Source organism: Amphibalanus amphitrite, unplaced genomic scaffold (assembly GCF_019059575.1).
Source record: "Amphibalanus amphitrite isolate SeventyFive unplaced genomic scaffold, NRLGWU_Aamphi_draft 001242F_arrow, whole genome shotgun sequence".
Taxonomy (NCBI): Eukaryota; Metazoa; Arthropoda; class Thecostraca; order Balanomorpha; family Balanidae; genus Amphibalanus; species Amphibalanus amphitrite.
The window spans coordinates 119,905-138,203 of NW_024882735.1; the positions used below are offsets into that span (position 1 = coordinate 119,905).

General features: G+C 49.2%; 1 protein-coding gene across 1 annotated transcript in view; it reads left to right on the top strand.

The window, feature by feature from the left end:
- Window positions 1-2,339: 2,339 nt before the first annotated feature.
- Window positions 2,340-18,299, top strand: part of LOC122371425 (protein amalgam-like) — a 50,560-nt gene continuing 34,600 nt past the window's right edge. Inside the window, exon 1 of the mRNA XM_043347756.1 lies at window positions 2,340-2,500. Coding sequence (XP_043203691.1) covers window positions 2,396-2,500 — 105 coding nt within the window. The 5' untranslated portion in view covers window positions 2,340-2,395. The remainder of the gene's footprint in view (window positions 2,501-18,299) is intronic.

Sequence of the window (18,299 nt, forward strand, 5' to 3'; positions counted from 1 at the left end):
GAGACCATTACTTACCGCGCAGAGTCTGTGATCTCATAAATCCCTCTTGACCCAAGCAGACATCTCAAAACAGATGGCACAGTCTCCAACATTTCCATAGAAGTTAATCTTATCTTCCACCATTTATATATGTAAGATGGCATAGATGAAAAGAAGCAAAAAAATATGCATTACTATATGCAAAAAACAACAACATATATCTCACGTTGCTGATGCAAATACTTTAAGAAGAGTGAATAAACTTGAGGTGAGTCTTTGAACAACCAACATCCTAGTTTATTTTAGTTCATAAATACCTCACCGTGTTGTGCGTCAACCGCAGGAAGTGAGGGGCAACGATATCTAAATATCTCTCCAAAAAGGAACCACCCTGGACCGTATATCAAACATTTCCGTTAAAGCAAAATATTATGTTCTATACATTGCTTACTGTCAGAACAATTGCACCGGCAGAGCTTTCAACAGTCCGTCATGTGCAGCATGTACGTACATACGGGGTCATATAGTCACATAGTCATGTAGTCATAAACCACATTTTGCATGGACACATGTCTGCAAACATGCGTTTATGCATACACTTATGCCTGTACACACGCTCACGTGCATTCGCCAGCTGCACGGCAGTTGCAGTGCGGTGCACTAGTGTGCCGGTCTGCACTGCACCTTCTTCAGCCGGTGGCCAGGCCGTCGATGAGCAAACGTTCGTTTCGTGATCCGCGGTCAGTAGCCGCTGAAATACGGCCCCGCCGGCAGCACAGTCTCGATAAAGCAGACGGCATACGAGTTTTCCGGCGTGCGGCCGACATTATTTAGAGAAGCGTGTCTCGTTGAGTTTCTGCCTGACGATGTGGTGCCAAATTTATGGACGAGCAACTGAACATTAGGGAATGGTGGAGGGTTCAGACACGCACACTTGGAATACAACCGGCGAGGCTGGACATGATTTAGTGATGTCGTCAACGGTTAGATTGTACATGGACAAACAGCTATATGAACGTATATTATGCTTGATGTTGAATGTAGAATGTGACAAGAGCAATTTATATACCGTATGAAATTCCAGCATCATGAAACTAATGTTTATTTGACTGGAGCAGATCAACCCTGCTGTTGGGTGGTGTGGGATTTGAGTACTCTGGAACCAAAGGTCATATAATGCATGTGGACGAATTTAAACTATTTTTGATAGCGTAAGCCACGTCACATCCTAGACAGTATACTGCACTTGTTCACGTCCTATCCAATATCCATAAGTACTTGAACTACAGTGCGCTGCCAAAAGTTTACTATTCGGATATTTTGTTTTGTTGGGTTAGGCCCTTTCGGTCCAATGGGACCATTTCAGAGCCGGGAGGATGATAGGATATAGGGGGAGACATTGGTCTGGGCAGGCACCCTAGTGAGTCACCGGGGCTGAGCCCGTCCAGAGGACAGGCCACCCAGCCCCAAGGTACTCACTGCACCCGGCTACGGGGTGCGCTCCCTCGGGAGCAGCGGTGCCGCTCCAAGGGAGCAGCCCGCATGAGATAAAGTTGCCTGTCCAGCCCGGAGGGGGTTGCGGCGTGGAGGAGAAGGATTTCAGCATCCTGAGGATAGAAGCACGGAACGGTGGTACTATTCGGATATTTACAGCTCAATATTTACGGACTACTCCTGAGCTCTTGCCTCAAGTTGAGCGGCACAGCCTATGTTCCAGGCGTTTATCACTAGCGCCATCTAGGCACGGGAGTCGTAGTCCAGCTCACGCGTCCCTCAAAACGCTGGCAGGCTATCAGCAGCGCGATGACAGTGACCCAGTGACAGTCAGCAATTATGTTTGCTGTAGTTTCCGACGTGGCTCACTAAGCTACACAGGTACACGTTTTGTGTAAAAAGGCTCCAGGTTCACAGGTATCCCCAAGCCCACAGAAATATCATTCGATACCACTTCACAAACCAAATAGCTGCTGAGACCTTGGAACTGTCCCTCATTAGTTACTTTTCAAACTACATGGAGACATCTGGAAAATTGTCAAAAATATTCGCCGATTGGATCTAATTTCGATCGAGTTCTATTCTGACTTTAATTAATGATATCACAGTGACTGGTTTTGATGGTCTTTTCTATACGCATTGCATTAGGGATTTATAGATTAATCACAAGTTACGATACATTTATGTGCTTATAAGTTAAAGTTATAAGGAAGAAGAGTCATCCCTCTCCGGTGAAAAGTGTCATGTTGGCAGGCCTTTCTCCTCTCTGCTGGATTTACAGCTCCGTCACCTCTCTGTTGGATTGACAGCTCCGTCATCTCTCTGCTGGATTGACAAGTTTGTCACCCCTCTGCTGACAGGTGGCGCGCTAATTCTGACTGCCGATGAGCCGCCGTCCCGTCCGCCGTGGCAGCGCCCCTCCATGCTGCAGCCGGTGTTCATGAACAACAGCGTACGACATGTGGTGGCGTCAGTGGGACGACCAGCTCACCTGCACTGCAACATCCAGCACCTCGGAGATAAAGTGGTGAGTGCTGGATCTGAGTGGTTTTGACTGGTGCACAGTGGCTGCGATGCCTGAGCAAAATATCCAAAGATCTGCCTGACATCTGGGTAATGATGAGCTCTAGATGACATCCACGGTTCACCATCCCTTGTCTAACTATGTCCGACTACTGTTTGCAGTGGCGGATCCAGGGGGGCGAAATGGGCATTTGCCCCTCCCAAACGGCATAATTTTAACATTACGCCTATGGACGAGGCATGGAAAGAATCGATAAATTGTTATGGTTTGCCCCCCCCCCCCCCCCAAAAAAAAAAACTCTGAGCTGGATCCGCCCCTGACTGTTTGACTACTTCACTATTAAATATTTATATCTCCATCTGTCTAATTCCATGTCTAATTCTAGTTCCATGTCTAATTCCATCGTCCAGTTTTCACACTTGTCAAAGCCTGTGCGCAGCGGCAGTGGTAAATCTCAGGATACCTGTCAAAGGTCAAATTGTTCGTGTCCTGTGCTCAAAAAAGTTTAACACGACACAAAGTGACTTGCAGCAAAATGAACAAGTGCGCAGCACTGATTATTAGAATACTGACGAAGGCCACCACATTTTGGTACATTTGAGGCAAACGGTATCGTGGTAAGTGCCGTAGGCGTCGCCCTTGATGTACAGGTGCTCATCAACTTTGAGAGGTTGCATTCTGTGTGAGCTATTATTTTTCAAGCCTTTTTACGGCAAGTCTTCATTGGGCATGACATATTCAATATGCTAAGATAATGAAGCAGCCAAAACAGTTTATGTAAGAGGATACTGAATGTTTACCAAGATAATTACAAAATTTAGTAGCAATTGCGTATTGTTTATGTTTCACGGAAGGTTGGATAGCGAAAATATTTGATATTTTATTTAATCAATTTACCGTATCTGAAACACGCTTAAGTGTTTTCCAGGCTGCTTCAGTATGAGCATTCATATTTCAATACAATTATGTTTTATCTCTGACATATCTTCTTTCTCGGTTGCCACCACTCGCTGTGGCTGACATTTACAGTCCAGTCTCAGAGCGGACCTAGCCCTACCGACGGAGCCTACCCGACGCTCTCACCACCTCCACCCTCGATATCCGCCGTCTTCGCGCGGCGGCCGACTCCATTCGGGAGGTGCCGAGAGTGGTTCGTCTTCACACAGCGCCGCCAGATTTATTGACGCCGATGAGTTATTCACTGTCGACGTCGGCGCTCTTCGAGTCCTCTCGTGGAGCGGAAACCGCCTCCGCGGCGTAGCCTTTCGCGGGCATATCGAGTGCCTCTCTCGGCACTCTTTGTTCCGCCACTGTTGCGTGCCGGTAGGTGTGTTTCTGCTATGTTCACTTTCAATGGGGACAGAAACTGACTCGCCTCTTTTGGTGCCAACTAATAGCTTATATCTGATATTGAGGTCCTAGCATAGCAGCTAGGTCATGGTTTATTGCGATAGTTACCCTATATTATGCTTTATAGTATAGCAGTCAAGATATTGCGTGAAGTCGCTTTAATCGAAAACAAGTAATACCAACAACTTTGTGCGAGTTGCTACTTTTCCAGCATTAAAACAACATATTTTTCAGCAGTGTATCTATTGCATTTCGCAGAATGTTTAAACCACTGGCTTAGTGTTGTATGTAGATGATACATCTTGTATTGTCTGAAGATAGGCCATTGCACCCATCCTTCTTTTCCAGCCCACGATGTTTTCCTAACCAAAATATGAACACAAATAATCGTTGTGCATTTCAGTAAAAGTCAAACAGCAGTGTGACAAGCAGTAGGACGAATTTGTCTACAAACACAACTATTTTCCTAGGCTTTTCAGCAGACCTCTTTTCGTATGATTTGCACCTTTTTCCGCAACTTTTTCTGACTACGATAGGAAAACCTCTGAACGTCGTAGATGCTTCAGTGAGATACATTACAAACGGTCGTGCTCATTTGATTTGAACTGTAGACGTCTGGCAGATAACATTTATTAGTATGCGTTGATAAATGGCGGGACTGGATGAAAGCGAGCGATCCTAACGAACCCTTTTGAATGGTTATCGCCGGGCTTAATATCGGCTTTGTATGCTAAATAGCCGTTGCACCACCGTGATTTCAGTTGATCTCTTCGCTTTTAATATCTTGTCTTCATTTGAAAGTATATGAATACTGTCTGGGATAGCGGGCAATAGTAAGAATTGTTGCCCATGATATGACGTCACTGTAGCCCGAGGGTGAAGACCGAAATATGCTTTATAATGGTTGTTGAGGTCTTCACCTTCGGGCTACAGTGGCGTCAGAGAGGGTAATATTTTTCACCATGACCGTCTATATTTATTGTATCAAAATATCACACGCAGATTTGCTGTGTTGATATGAAAATATTTAATAGTGACGTCTATCGAAAAAATCAACTATGTTACATGCTAAAAAATAATTATTTACCTATAAAACTATCTCAAGTAGTGCATCGACTAACTATCCGACATCCTCACGTCGTTCCTCGTCGACCATTGGCCAACAAAATGACACTTTGCCACTCAGAGTCATTCAAATGATGATTTTTCCAGGTTAAACAACTCACACCATATCCTCTTTGACACCGTTGTTAATGACGATTTACGACTTCAACGATCCCGAGTAAAAGTGCATTAGCAGAAGTGTTGTTATGCTATTCTCCGTAAAGTGTGAATAAATGAACCGTAACGATCAAAGGCAGGGGTTGAGCCCACTCAAGCTGTGATTTATGATGTGATCATTCCCGCTGCACAAGCTTCAAGTCTTGCACGGATGAAATATAGCGGCTAACCGCATATCCTCACAGCATGCTCCTAATTTGTGAACGTTTGAGCGTTCATTCAGCAAATTTAGTAGCCCAAACTATATGACTAACTGTGGAATTTATCGAGTAGACAAGCCGCTCTTTTTCTGGATGGAAATATCCGGATACTTTTTCTTTTTTCTTTTTGCTATTCCTTCAAACCTTCGGTCTGGCAATGCCATAGCATTGCTACTCCGCATATTGGAATGCTGTTTAAACTCCTGTCGTTTTGCTGCAAAGTGTAGTTTTTTTAATGGGATCAACATGGTCCAAATATTTTGTCAAAGCTTTGTACTTAAGAACACTATAATGCCGTGATTGTCCATTGCTTAAAGCCAAATAGTCATATTATCAAAGCAGAAATCGAAACCAGTTATATAATTCGAATTAGTCAAATGTCATACCGTGCTCTATCTAGCGATATTGAAGAGTAGCTTAATTCTTTTTTGTCGTTCATGACTGCGTCTTAGTTTGCTCTTGTTTTGTTGTAGTTTTGCCACTCACTTTCGAATATGCAGTGGATACTTCACAAGAGTAAGGATTATCATCGTTGTTCCCGGTAGCTCGGTCATCAGCCATCTCAAGGTCTGAAATCACGACTGGTCGGACAGTGACCCCGTACAATTACACACAGATTTGTCCAGTGTAGACGACACGTATTGCACTATCGCTCAGGCAAGGCATGAGACAAGGCAGCATCCGTCTCGCTGTTTGTCGTTGCTATGGTGAAGACATCCGTCTCCCGCAGCTCGCTGTCTCGCGTCTGTCTGCCGTCTACCGTTCGTCTCACGCCTACCGTCCCATATAATGTCTTCCGCCGTCGTCAGATGCCATCCCCGTCGCCCACCTCTCTCCCTGTCGTCCAGTGCCGTTCGCCCCCTGTCTGTCATCGCCTCTCGCTAGCCCTCCCCTCGGTCACCCACCGTCCGTTGTCACTGCTCCGTCTGCTACCCCCTGTCTGCAGTCAGCCTGTCGCCTCTTGTCTGCCTCGTCTGCCGTCCACCATATGGCCTTGCGTCTGCCACTGCCCATCACCCCCTGTCCGTCGTACGTCCGCCATCCCTTTCCCGGTCTCCCGACTGCCACCCACCCTCGTCGGTCAGTGGGGACAGGTCTCCCGCTGGGCGCTCACCCATGACCCATCTGTCACTTGTCAGGAGATAAGGTCAACGCTGCTGTCATAATGGGCCCCGTGCCGCGCTCAGTCAGAACGGAATTGCTCTTCCGGCATGCGAGATGTATGTGTGGGCTCGCATACCTGGGTACCAGATTGCTGCCGCGTGTGTGTGTGTGCTTTTTAAAGGGAGATAATGAGCTTTCTTTTTTCTTAAATAAAAATTACTCAACATCTATAGTATTTCTACTGTAGTTTCTATAAAATATGAAAATTTCCTAGCACATTTTCGTATGTGAAAAAGGTTTTTATTTTTGCAAAAAAGAAGCAGTACTTGCAGTACTTGTAACACCCACCGAAATACGTTGTCCTTCTCTATGAAAAAGTCGCAGTATATGGCGCTTTTGTTTCAAACAGCGACGCTTGGGTTTTTGTTTATGTTATCGCCTTGTCGTTGCTTGGTTGTAAGGATTCTAATTTGAATTAGAGTTAATTCGGTTTAGAATTAATTAGATTCTAATTCGGGGGTACATAGTAACCCAGTTTACATAGCATATTTGACGAGGCTCTAGCTCGTTAATTTGGCGATAATTTCGATGCAGTGTTCTTCAGATATTTAGAGGGGATCATTTTCTAAATTGTTATGCACCATTGGCATCTTTTGCAACATCACGGACGGAGATATAAGCTTGCAACGAACCCTATGTAAACCGGGTTAGTGCCTACTCTCCTTTGTTTCCAAGTATTATTTTGCGCCACAAATGAACGGCATGCGCCAGAAACGCAGCCAAATCTTGCGATTGCGACTACGAAATTCATTATTTTGGCGTCAGAGCCTGAAGCGAAAAATACAAGCATATTTATTTCAAAAGACTTCAGGTTTGTCGAACGGTGTTATGATAATTTTGATAACAGTACTGCATAAGTTTTTCAGTGATGCCGCAAAAGTGTTGTATCTATCTTCTTTTATTGTGCAGTCGGCGGGACCGATTCAAAATTGAGTCGTTGCTACTAAAATAGCAGCATATGGCGTCAGATGATGAACAGGAAAAATAGTTGCGTAAATTTAGACATAAACCACCCCCAAACCATGAATATCTTTTGAAGGCACTATAGACGACCATTAACTAACTACACTGAGAAAACAGTGTCCCGATTTTCGGGCTCAGAGACCAGTTTTCGGGCTAATGTACCATATTCAAAACAGACAGCACATTTCGAGAACACTTTCTGAGCTAGCGCCACATGGGCTCATACGATCCCTTAAATCGGTATCATTGATCGCAGAAACAGAGCTCAGTCAGTACCCATTATCGGTGTCAAGCTCTAAAACTAGTCTCACTATGATACCAGTTTTCAGCCTGATCCCCATTTTCGAGCTCACCTGATTCCAGTTTGAGGGCTCAAATTGTGTGGTGAAGCCAATATTAGGGCTCACGTCATCGCTTTTCGGGGCTTTGGTAAAAGCTGGATTGCGTCAGCTGGCTGGCCAGCTGGCGACGCACGAAAGGTATTTAATTTTAGATATAAGCGCGGTAGTAGGATGGACATAAATATTTCAAATGGCTTTAAATGAAAAATTGATTGGTAAATATTCATTCTTTTATATCTAGCATTGATATGTAAGAAGCTCTGCTAGCGCCACCATACGGCGCCAGCTGGCAAAAAATCCAGTTAATACCAGAGCCCGCTTTTCGTCCGATGCAGCCCCTCCTCCCCCCTCCCCCGTGCCCAGCAGCTGCGAATAAGACGAAGCCGCGGACAAACTTTTTTTTTTGCTCGGCCAGCCTAGCGCCAGTCTCGAGCGGTGGGACAGTTAACCGGCAATTTTGGCCGGGATGCAAAAGTTACGTTAAACCGGTTTATGTTAACCCGGGAGCAAATAACAACGTGGGAGCCTATCTTAGGTGTGGCAAAGCTAACGGATTACTTACTTGTTGCCGAGGTGCCCAAAGAAGGTACTGGAACCGAAAACACAGCATTGGTTCATGTATTTATTAACATTCATACACACAGTCATACTTGTGCAAGGTGTCAGTGTTCGGTTGTGGGGTGTAATAGCCAGGGAAAAAGTTCTATGAACTGAAAAACCCGGCGCCTATTACTTCGCAACATGGTTGTGTATTCAACATGAACTGCAAGGAGTGCAGACGACATTGCCTGTGCTAACTTAACGTCTCACGGGCAGCGCCGCGCTCTGACACCTTGGTCCCAGAAGCGGCGGCGTTTCTGACCGCAAATCGCAGGAGAGCCGGTCGACGCCGTTGAGGGGACTGAGCAGGCCGCTGCCAGCTCCACCTTCACGTCCGCGCGGCGCAGCTCGGTGTGCGGCGGCGGCTCATCGCGCGGGCCGCACCCGTCCGTCCGCTGCACGAGCCGCTTTTCGATCCGACAGCGCAACACCGGCACGCGATTGTGCTGGCTGAGCGGCGGCAGCGGCACGTAGGCAACAAAACAGTAGAAATCGATGGGCCTGGATCGGCGTTGCCAGCAACGCCGGCAGCGGCGCGGCGGGAGGCGCCAGTGCCGCCGTCGGGGACGTGTGCCCTTCGCTGCGCTCATTCGAGTTGGCCGGCCGGCCGCGCGGCGTAGTCCTTTTGACACGGTGCGAGAAGAGCCGGATGAAGGTGGACTTTTTATTGGCGTTGCTGGTGCTCACGCCGCCGGCGTCCAGTTTGGGCGGCAAGTCCGAGTACCAGGAGTCGGACAAGTCCCGCGCGAACGCCGCCAGCCGGTCGTCGTCACTGCTGGCGGCGGCCCGCCGACGGCGCTGCCTCAGAATCGGACGAGTCGGTGGTACTGAGCACCTCGCGGGACGGGTAGCTGGGAGTGGGCCGGCCGCGGCCCCTGCCAGGCCGCGCCACCTTCACCGGCGCAGCCGCCTTCAAACTGCCCTTGCTGGGCGGCGGGTTGGTCGGCGGAGGCGGCAGCGGTGCCTCGACGTCAGTCCGAGTCGCTGTCACTGGGCGGCCGCCGCGGAGACGGCTTCTGTTTGACCCGCAGCCGGCCTGGGCCGGCTCGGCGCCCTCGGCCGGCGGCGCGCGCCGTTTCGAGCGTTTCACCTTTTCACTGTTACTCTCGCCTGGTCCTCAGCGTCGAGCGGCTCGGCGCTGTTCGGTTTCATGTGGCCCATGCTGCTGGGAAACTCGGGTGGGGACAGCTTTCTGACTGGAGTGCCGTCGAAGATGGAGGAGACGGGGGTGCTCGCAGAGTCCTTGCCCAATGCCCATGATAGAGCCGAGGCTCCACTGGACGCCCAGCTTAATCGGGCTATCGCCGCCCTCCTTCTATGGTGGATTCTTCGGCCCCCTACAGCCACTAGGGCCATCATATACTCCCAGATGGCGGCACCTAGGGGATGAGGGGGGGGGGGTGTCTGGGCCACTTGTCCACCTCGTGGCGTCGCCAGCGACGCCTGCGAGTCGGAGCAAATGATTATGGGGTCTTCCTCGAAGGACGGGTGCTTCAGGAGATGTTGCTTTGCCGTTTTGGGCGCCACCATCTCAGATCGGTAAATGGAGCAAATCCTCCCCGCCGCCTCCCGCAGTACCAATGTTGTACTGTCTGGGTGCTCGGTGAGGACCCCAGCGCCGCCTTCCTATTACTCCCCCGGTCGCAGACCCGTCGACCCAGGCCCACGTCGCACGCTGGGGGAGCGCTCCCAGTCACGCCTCCGCAGCACTCCTCCTCGCTGTCGCGGACGCCCCGATCGGCAGCAGGTCCAGGTGGACCGTGACGCCGTCTGTTGGCGTCTACGGGGGCAGTCTCGTGGATAAGCGCGCCTCGGCGGGCAGCGCCACTCCAGTGGTCCCACACCGCTCCCCCGCGCTCTCTCCAGCCGGTCACTGACTTCAGTCACGGTTGGGGGGGGGGGGGCTTCCGCCACGACGCGGCGGGTCCTCCGACGGGAGGGAGAGCGCCTTCGCCAGTAGGCGCGATGCCAGCGCATCCCTCCTCATCTCTCCATCGGCACGACGCCCGCCTCGGCCCTCACGGCGAGTCTTGGAGCATGGAAATCGGGCAGCCACTAGCCAGTGATGACTCATGCCACCATCAGCATCTCCGCCTCCAGGACGCCAAGATGTGTGGCCGCAGCCGCAGGCAGCCACGCCGACCCCGCTGCCCGCATGCCCAAGTAGTCTCGAATCGCTGACACCTCTCCTGAAACAAGAGTGGTGTCGTAAACTTAAACCCCTTGCTGGAGCCCGCCAGCCGCGACAACACCGCCACACCAATTTTTGTGACCCCGGAACTTCCGTCCCGAGCCTTATTTCACGGCACGATGCTACAGTGCGCTACACGTATTGTGGTATTCAGCTTCCATGGAAACATCAACTAATTTGGACGCTCAAACATGGGAGTCAGGAGTGGTTAAGGCCCAGAGCGTTCTGTCTGGTTTATAAAACCTTGGCCAGCAGATGTAAACGTGCTTTTTGTATAAGTGGCTTAATTTTGACGCAAAAGGGCACTAACCTTCGGCGCAAATAATGCAGAAATTTCAGCGCAAATTGCAAAATAGCTTGCGCCGAACTTCGGCGCATGACGGCTTCACGGGCGTCCGGCGTACCATATGGATGTTTTCCAGTTTGGGCTGCAGGTTTTAGCTCTAGGTTTTAGACTGTAGGTTTTGGGTTGGGTTGGGCTGGGCTGGGCTGGTTGGGGTGGTTGGGTTGGGTTGGATTAGGTTAGGTAAGTTTAGGTTAGTTTAGTTTAGGATAGATATGAATACCTATTTTTTGTAAGTTGAATTATTTTTTTCATTTTGTAGCATCATATGCCTTCCATCTTTGAACTGCCATATTCAAGCACCAGAATAAGTATGGACTTGAACCTTTTCCAGTCTGGATGCCTGTATGGAAGTTGTGCAAAATCATGCAGTTGAAGGTATTGTAACCACAAATAAGAGCTCATGACTCAAGTCTCAACTTGTCCATAATTGGTTATCTTGATGTATACTTGTAGACCCTTCCTCTTACTTGGCACACAGGCATGGTGTCACAGTGTTCTAAAATTGGATTTCAATTGGGTGTCCCAATAAAAAAAATCTGAAGACAAAATGAGATAGATTTAGTCTTTCCGCAAAACTGCATAATGCCATTTTTACCTCAGATTTTGTCAGAACCTTCACAGGATCTGAAATGAAATGATGTAGAGTAGATGCATCAACTGTCAAGTCATGCGTAACCTGGCAGCTGGCTGTTGAATCAAACTTTTGACATATTTTTTTTTAGCAAAGATGAAATAAAGCCACTTGTCATATTTTTAGGATGAAAACATTTTCCCCATCATGTGTGGTTATTCACCTAAAATTCTGAAACATGGAACACTGTCATACCAGCATTCCATCATGTCAACCAGCATTCCGCAGCATGTTAGCAGAAGCAGCAGCATGTTATAAGTATATGAAAGATCCAAATAGGTTGTAGGTTGGTAGGTATTGGTACTAAGTTTAACTTAATAGGTTAGTAGGCAAGGTTAGGATTAATTTTAGTTGAGCATCAAGATAACCATTACGAACAAGTAACAAAATCCTTACCTACCCTTGAAAGCATTGCTTCAATCACATCATCACGAAGAACCAGACAAAATTTTTGCACATTCTTACACTATTTGACATCCTGAATCCAGATATGATGCTTTCATGTGGCGCAAATACAAGAAAAACGAATAATCAAACCCGTGCGTATTCGTATCAACGGCGCCACAATTGTAGATCAGACCTTTTCTGAACAAATGCCACCACAATTTTAATTGATAAGGGATTAAAATGGCATGAGCATCAACATCTTGATTTTTTCTAAAAGATAGCGATAACTGATAACTAATAACTTACCATTCATTTTGAAATCACGGCGGTAGGTACACCAACACATGGCACTGAAAACAGCAAAAGACGGAATGGCGGAATGTCGTATGGAGCCCTAAAACGCAGCTCGAATTGAGCCCGAAAAGGAAGACGAACTGATGCCGCTTTCGGGGCTAATGTACTTTGAGCCCGAAAAGGGCGCCTAACTGATCCCGATTTTAAAATCATACAGATTTGAGCCCTGTTTTGGCACTCATATGAGCCCTTATTCAAAAATGTTCTCAAAGTGTTTTCTGAGTGTAGATGTGATGAAGATCAAATGTAAGGAATACGCTCATTTTACAAAATTACATGCAAGTACCAAAAAGTGATGTAAGTACTTATTCAACGGTCATTTTCAGCGCTCCCCGCTAACGTGACTTCAAGTTGAGATATTTGCGGCAAGGTACCGAATTGAGCAAAATGGTTTTAATTTACATTATAACTTGTTGTGTTTTGTCAGAAAATGGTCCTAACTCAGATTTTGTGGAAAAAGGTCATTATCTCCCTTTAAGTAATGAACAGGACATCGTTTTGGGAGACAAGCAAAGGGGAGCTATGGTGTGCTCCGTATGTGTCCATGTAGAAGGTGAGATTCCCAACCTTGCAGGCCAACCTTCTATTAGGCCTCTAACATTGTGCCATCTTTTGACACCATCGACCCAGCTCTGCTTCAAATTTAAAAACGGCTTCTGCAAATGCACGGCTGCCAAGCTGCAGGACAAGCTTCAGTGCGATCAGCCGAATCATTGCGGAGTTATAAGTAAGCGGATCTAACTATTTAGCATTTCGACACACCCAAATGGCCCTTGACACAGTCAGTGACCTTCACCTAGATGCGGTGAGAATAGTCGGAATCGTGAGAGGGATTCCAACATATTTTTCATATGCTAGCCGGTTCCGCGTTTGCTGAGCATCTCAAAAGCGTAACCACCGCTGGCAGGCCGGCTACTGGATTATTACTCAGGCTCCTCGCTAATTTAAAAGCAACAATTAGCGAAATAAGATTGTGCTGTGTACTTGGACAAAGCATCTTTCTGAAGTGCAGTGCAGTAGTTTGTATGTCATCTTTTATTGATCCGTTATACCTGTAGGGAATCTAATGCTGTCAACTGAGTTATGGTAGGAATGTACGCGATAATTCATTATAAGTATGTATAGATAATTTATAAATGCACGCAGATAAATCATTTAGTCAGTTATTCATTGCACTTATATTTATTCAGGATATTGGTTGAAGTTAATATTTTTATGTTTATCGTCTGCAGGAATGGATTATTGTTACGACAAAGTTCCAATGTAAGGTACCCGGTTTCGTTTTAAATGCAACATTAATTCACCCAAAAGCAGTGTCGCATGTAGCGAGCAGATCATGGAGCTCAGGACTCCTCGGACTAATTAGACAATTAGTCGGCAAATTGGGTCATAACGTCCTCAATTGCCAGCGTATTTCAAGTGTGACCCGCTCATGATTTCTCCAAGAATGTGGCCTGCAGCGAGCGCAGCTAATAACCGCCCTGGCGGCTCTGCTGAATGGTCAATTTGTTGGCCGGTCAGTCTGCGTGTGCCCGCTGAGATCCTCTGAATGGGGTCTGTCGCTCAGAGCAGTACCGCTGCCGGTGACAGGACGGCACCGGTCAGAGGGGCGCTCTGGAGTCCGCTCCGCGAACTCTGCACCGCGAACTACTCAGAGGAACGGAAACGGGCCAGGATGTGGGATGTTTATCGGTCCGGCGTGCGCCAAATGTGCCCGCAAAGGTTAAACGGAAATACCGACGCCATTTAGATATCTAACTGTAGTAACCAGTAACCACACCTTTCTATGTTTATTTGTTTCTGTAAAATCATACATATCCAAATACAGATACAAGTATGCAGCTATTTGACTGCTTCTGCACCCAGCACACCACAGCATCTTCTAAACGTATGCACATAGTACTTATTCCTTTTCCATCAGATTTGTCCCATTCTTTCAGGATTGCGACTTTCGATGCACGATAAGTGGTTTCCCATTTGCAATAGCTCACCGATGGCACCCAAACGGGTTAGCTCAGTTCATAAACGTCCTTAACCGAGGTCACCGTGGACGATTGGCCAATAACTTTTGACCGAAGTAAATATAGCCTGAAACGAAATGCCAGGGTATTAGAAGCACTGAGGTGGATGGACATTGGATGTTCCATGTCTGTGAAGTGTGAAGATCATGGATTTTAAATAAGTTTCTATTCGTACCTATGCCAGGAAGAGACTGAGATCAAAGGCAGAATAGTGGTATTTTCCGCTTCCCCTTCGAGCTGCCAGCAAACATAGAGACAATTAGCTATGCTATGCGTTACCAATCTCAGCGCAAACCTCACAACCAAGTCCCTCCAGGAAAACACTGTAGCTGTACAAAAAGGGGCTATTGGTATATTCAGCCCAAATGAACACGACACAAACATACTAGCAAGTATACATGTCTCAACCGAGACTGCCCTGCCAACGGGCCGCCACCCCTCCCCCCGCGCGGCGCAATGGTGTCCCCACCCAAACTAGAAACCCTGTCGTGTGTGTCCTCCCCCGGAAAAAGTCCTAACTAGAAAAAAACCGGGGGACCTAGTTGGGGAAAAAACCACATTTTGTGGAAAAACCCATCTTTATTTAAGAGTGTGGTGCGTGTAAAAAAAAAGCCCCAAAAATAGTGGTGGGTGGGTGGGAAACGCAACATTACAGAGCGAGAACACTGCTGACTTGCGTCAGACCGGGCGGCTTAGAACAGAGTGACCGCGCAAATGCACTCAAACCCCGCGCCGTCACCGTCACGTGACACGAGTCGCTCCGCCAATCAGAGGAGGCCGCCGCCTTAGCGGCCTTGCCGCCCGGGGGCGCAGGCGGCCGCCCGCCTGCCGCCGAACGCTGCTCGCAGATGCCGGCCCGGCTCCGGGGCCGACCCAGAGAAGACGCTCGTAGTGTCGCGGAAAAACCGGTTATATCTTGTCATATATAACCGGGCGTATTTTCCGCTTCCCCTTCGAGCTGCCAGCAAACATAGAGACAATTAGCTATGCTATGCGTTACCAATCTCAGCGCAAACCTCACAACCAAGTCCCTCCAGGAAAACACTGTAGCTGTACAAAAAGGGGCTATTGGTATATTCAGCCCAAATGAACACGACACAAACATACTAGCAAGTATACATGTCTCAACCGAGACTGCCCTGCCAACGGGCCGCCACCCCTCCCCCCGCGCGGCGCAATGGTGTCCCCACCCATTCAATACATCCACCCAGACACCAATGCGCCAAAATAAAACACCCCCTTCCCGAGACCAGCAGACCGAATGGGGGATACAAATTAACACAAAAGACCTGTAGTCGCCGCCAGTGTCGAGACCAGCGGCGGAACCCACTCAAATACGTACTTGGTTGAAGGTAGGTAATTATTTCCTCAACCTGGCCCGAAGCTTACCAGAAACGCCACAATCCCTAAAACCTGCCAACATGAATGTGAGCGACACAGCGGTCACCACTGAAGAACAATATTACGGCATTTATACCGAAGCCCTTTCAGCAGGACTAACAACCAGTAGTATTAGCCACTACCGCGATGATAGCCTCCATCAACTAAAGGCCCTCGATATAACCGCCGAAAAAACAACCATCCATGAGTTCTGAGGCATCTGACCACAGAAGCCGTATTTTCCTTTACCTTGAACCCTATGCACCACATGCCTATCAGCGCGACCATTAATTTTCCCAGAACTTTGGAAGGGGTTAGAACAGTATCAACGAAGGTCGTTGACAGCCGCCCAGCAAAAAAAAGGGGAGGGCTCTCGGCCCGCTCCAGGAATCAGCGCTCTAAGCCGCCGTAAGGTTACCCGCGCTACCGGGCGTCCTAGCGGCAGCCACCTCCAAGCAGACAAGCAAGCCGCCCCGAAGCCGTTGTAGAAAAGTACATCCTCGGCAGACTAGACAGCTGCCCCGAGGCCGTTGTAGAATGGGACATCCCCGGGTAGACTAGCGAGCTGCCCCGAGGCCGCTGTAGAAGGAGACACCCCGGGCAGACTAGCGGGCTGTCCCGAGGCCGTTGCAGGAGAGGATACCCCCGGGCAGACTAGCGAGCTGCCCCGCGGGGTCGTTGTGGAAGGGGACACTCTGGGGCAGACTAGCGAGCTGCCCCGAGGCCGTTGTAGAAGGGGGCACCCCAGGCAGACTAGCGAGCTGCCCCGAGGCCGTTGTAGGCGAGGACCCCCCGGGCAGACTAGCGAGCTGCCTCGGGGTCGTTGTAGAAGGGGATACCCCCGGGGCAGACTAGCGAGCTGCCCCGAGGTCGTTGTAGAAGGGGACACCCCGGGGCAGACTAGCGAGCTGCCCCGGGGTCGTTGTAGAAGGGGACACCCCCCCCCCCGGGCAGACTAGCGAGCTGCCCCGGGGTCGTTGTAGAAGGGGACATCCCCGGGCAGACTAGCGAGCTAGCTGCCCCGGGGTCGTTGTAGAAGGGGACACCCCCGGGCAGACTAGCGAGCTGCCCCGGGGTCGTTGTAGAAGGGGACACCCCCGAGCAGACTAGTGAGCTGCCCCGGGGTCGTTGTAGAAGGGGACATCCCCTGGGCAGACTAGCGAGCTGCCACGGGGTCGTTGTAGAGGGGGACACCCCCGGGCAGACTAGCGAGCTTCACCCGGGACTTGCAGAATTGGGCATCCCAAGATTCTCCGAATGTTCAAGGCAATTACCCGACCTGAATACCAAAAATACCCGTTTTTGAAATCTGATAGTATCCGCATCACCCGCCACGGGCAACAAGCTTGCCTTTCCGCGAAGCTCCGGATTGATCAGGGACCAAATGACCGGCATACAGACAGCCCCTACGCTGTAAACAGGCCAATATGGGTTTAAAGGTTGCCGTTGCTTCCTAGCTAGACACGTTTTGGAGGTGTTTACTGCCTCCAAACGCCGAGCTGGCTCAATGTCACCCATAGAAGGTACAGTAACTCACCCACCAACCAACCAGGCAGGTCCTGAGTGACGTGAACCCTGATGCTGGCGAGGGGTACCCCGTACCAGTGCTCCAAAGTTTGTTGATTCAGGTGGGAAACGACATCCAAATGAAAATCACTTTTCACTCGCCTCCATTATTTAAGCCCATTTTCCACTCCCAATTTTGCCACGAAAAAGCATTTGCATGGACCGATAGCCATTTTACTTCCCACATACCAGCCTTGTATTAAATTTTGCTGTAGGTACATTCTTTTTCCACTCTTTAGGCCTTATCTGACCATCAATTTTCCACCCTTTTCCCTTATTTGGTGAGTAATTTTCATAGACCCGGGAAACAGGGGGGGGGGCAGCGGGGGCGCTTGCCCCCCCCCAACCTGAGAGCCGAGGGGGCGGCGCCCCCTCAACATTGAGGCAGCGAGAAAGGATCTTCCCTCCCTTTTCCGGACTTCGTTTCCTTTATGTATCTAAACATAAACACACGGCCTTTTCCTTGCCATCTGAATGGTTTCTGCTGTTACAGTGTCGATTTGACATCTGCTGTTGTCATCCCGCTCTTGTTTGGGCCTGGCCTTGGCCATAAGTTTGGCAGGCCAGCTTTTACATTGGACCATTTTGAGTCAACCTTGAGAAATACCTAACGTACAACTGTGGTAAAATCGTTGCTATAGGTATAACAGTTTACCCGCTCCGGGTGTAAGGGAGGGGTGTGGGGCAATGAGTGCACTGACGTGGTGCCCTTGGAAGGCCGGTATGGGATTAAAAGCTCAGCGACACTAAGCGCTTGTATGGTGCCTTCGGATATCGTTAGCATCCTCAGAATCACCGGCGTAGGGCCCTCAGAGCCGCCGGTAAGGGGCCTTTAGAGGCACTGGTGTGGGAATGTCATGCAGGTGCCGGTGTGGGCGCTCAGAGGTGCTAGTGTGATTCTCTCAGAGGCGCCGGTGAGGGTCCTTACAGGCGTTGCTGTGGGCCCTCATAGACGCTGGTGTGGAGCCGTTACAGACGGGTGTGGGGCCTGAGCTGCGGACGCGAACCCTCTACAAGCCGGCAGGGG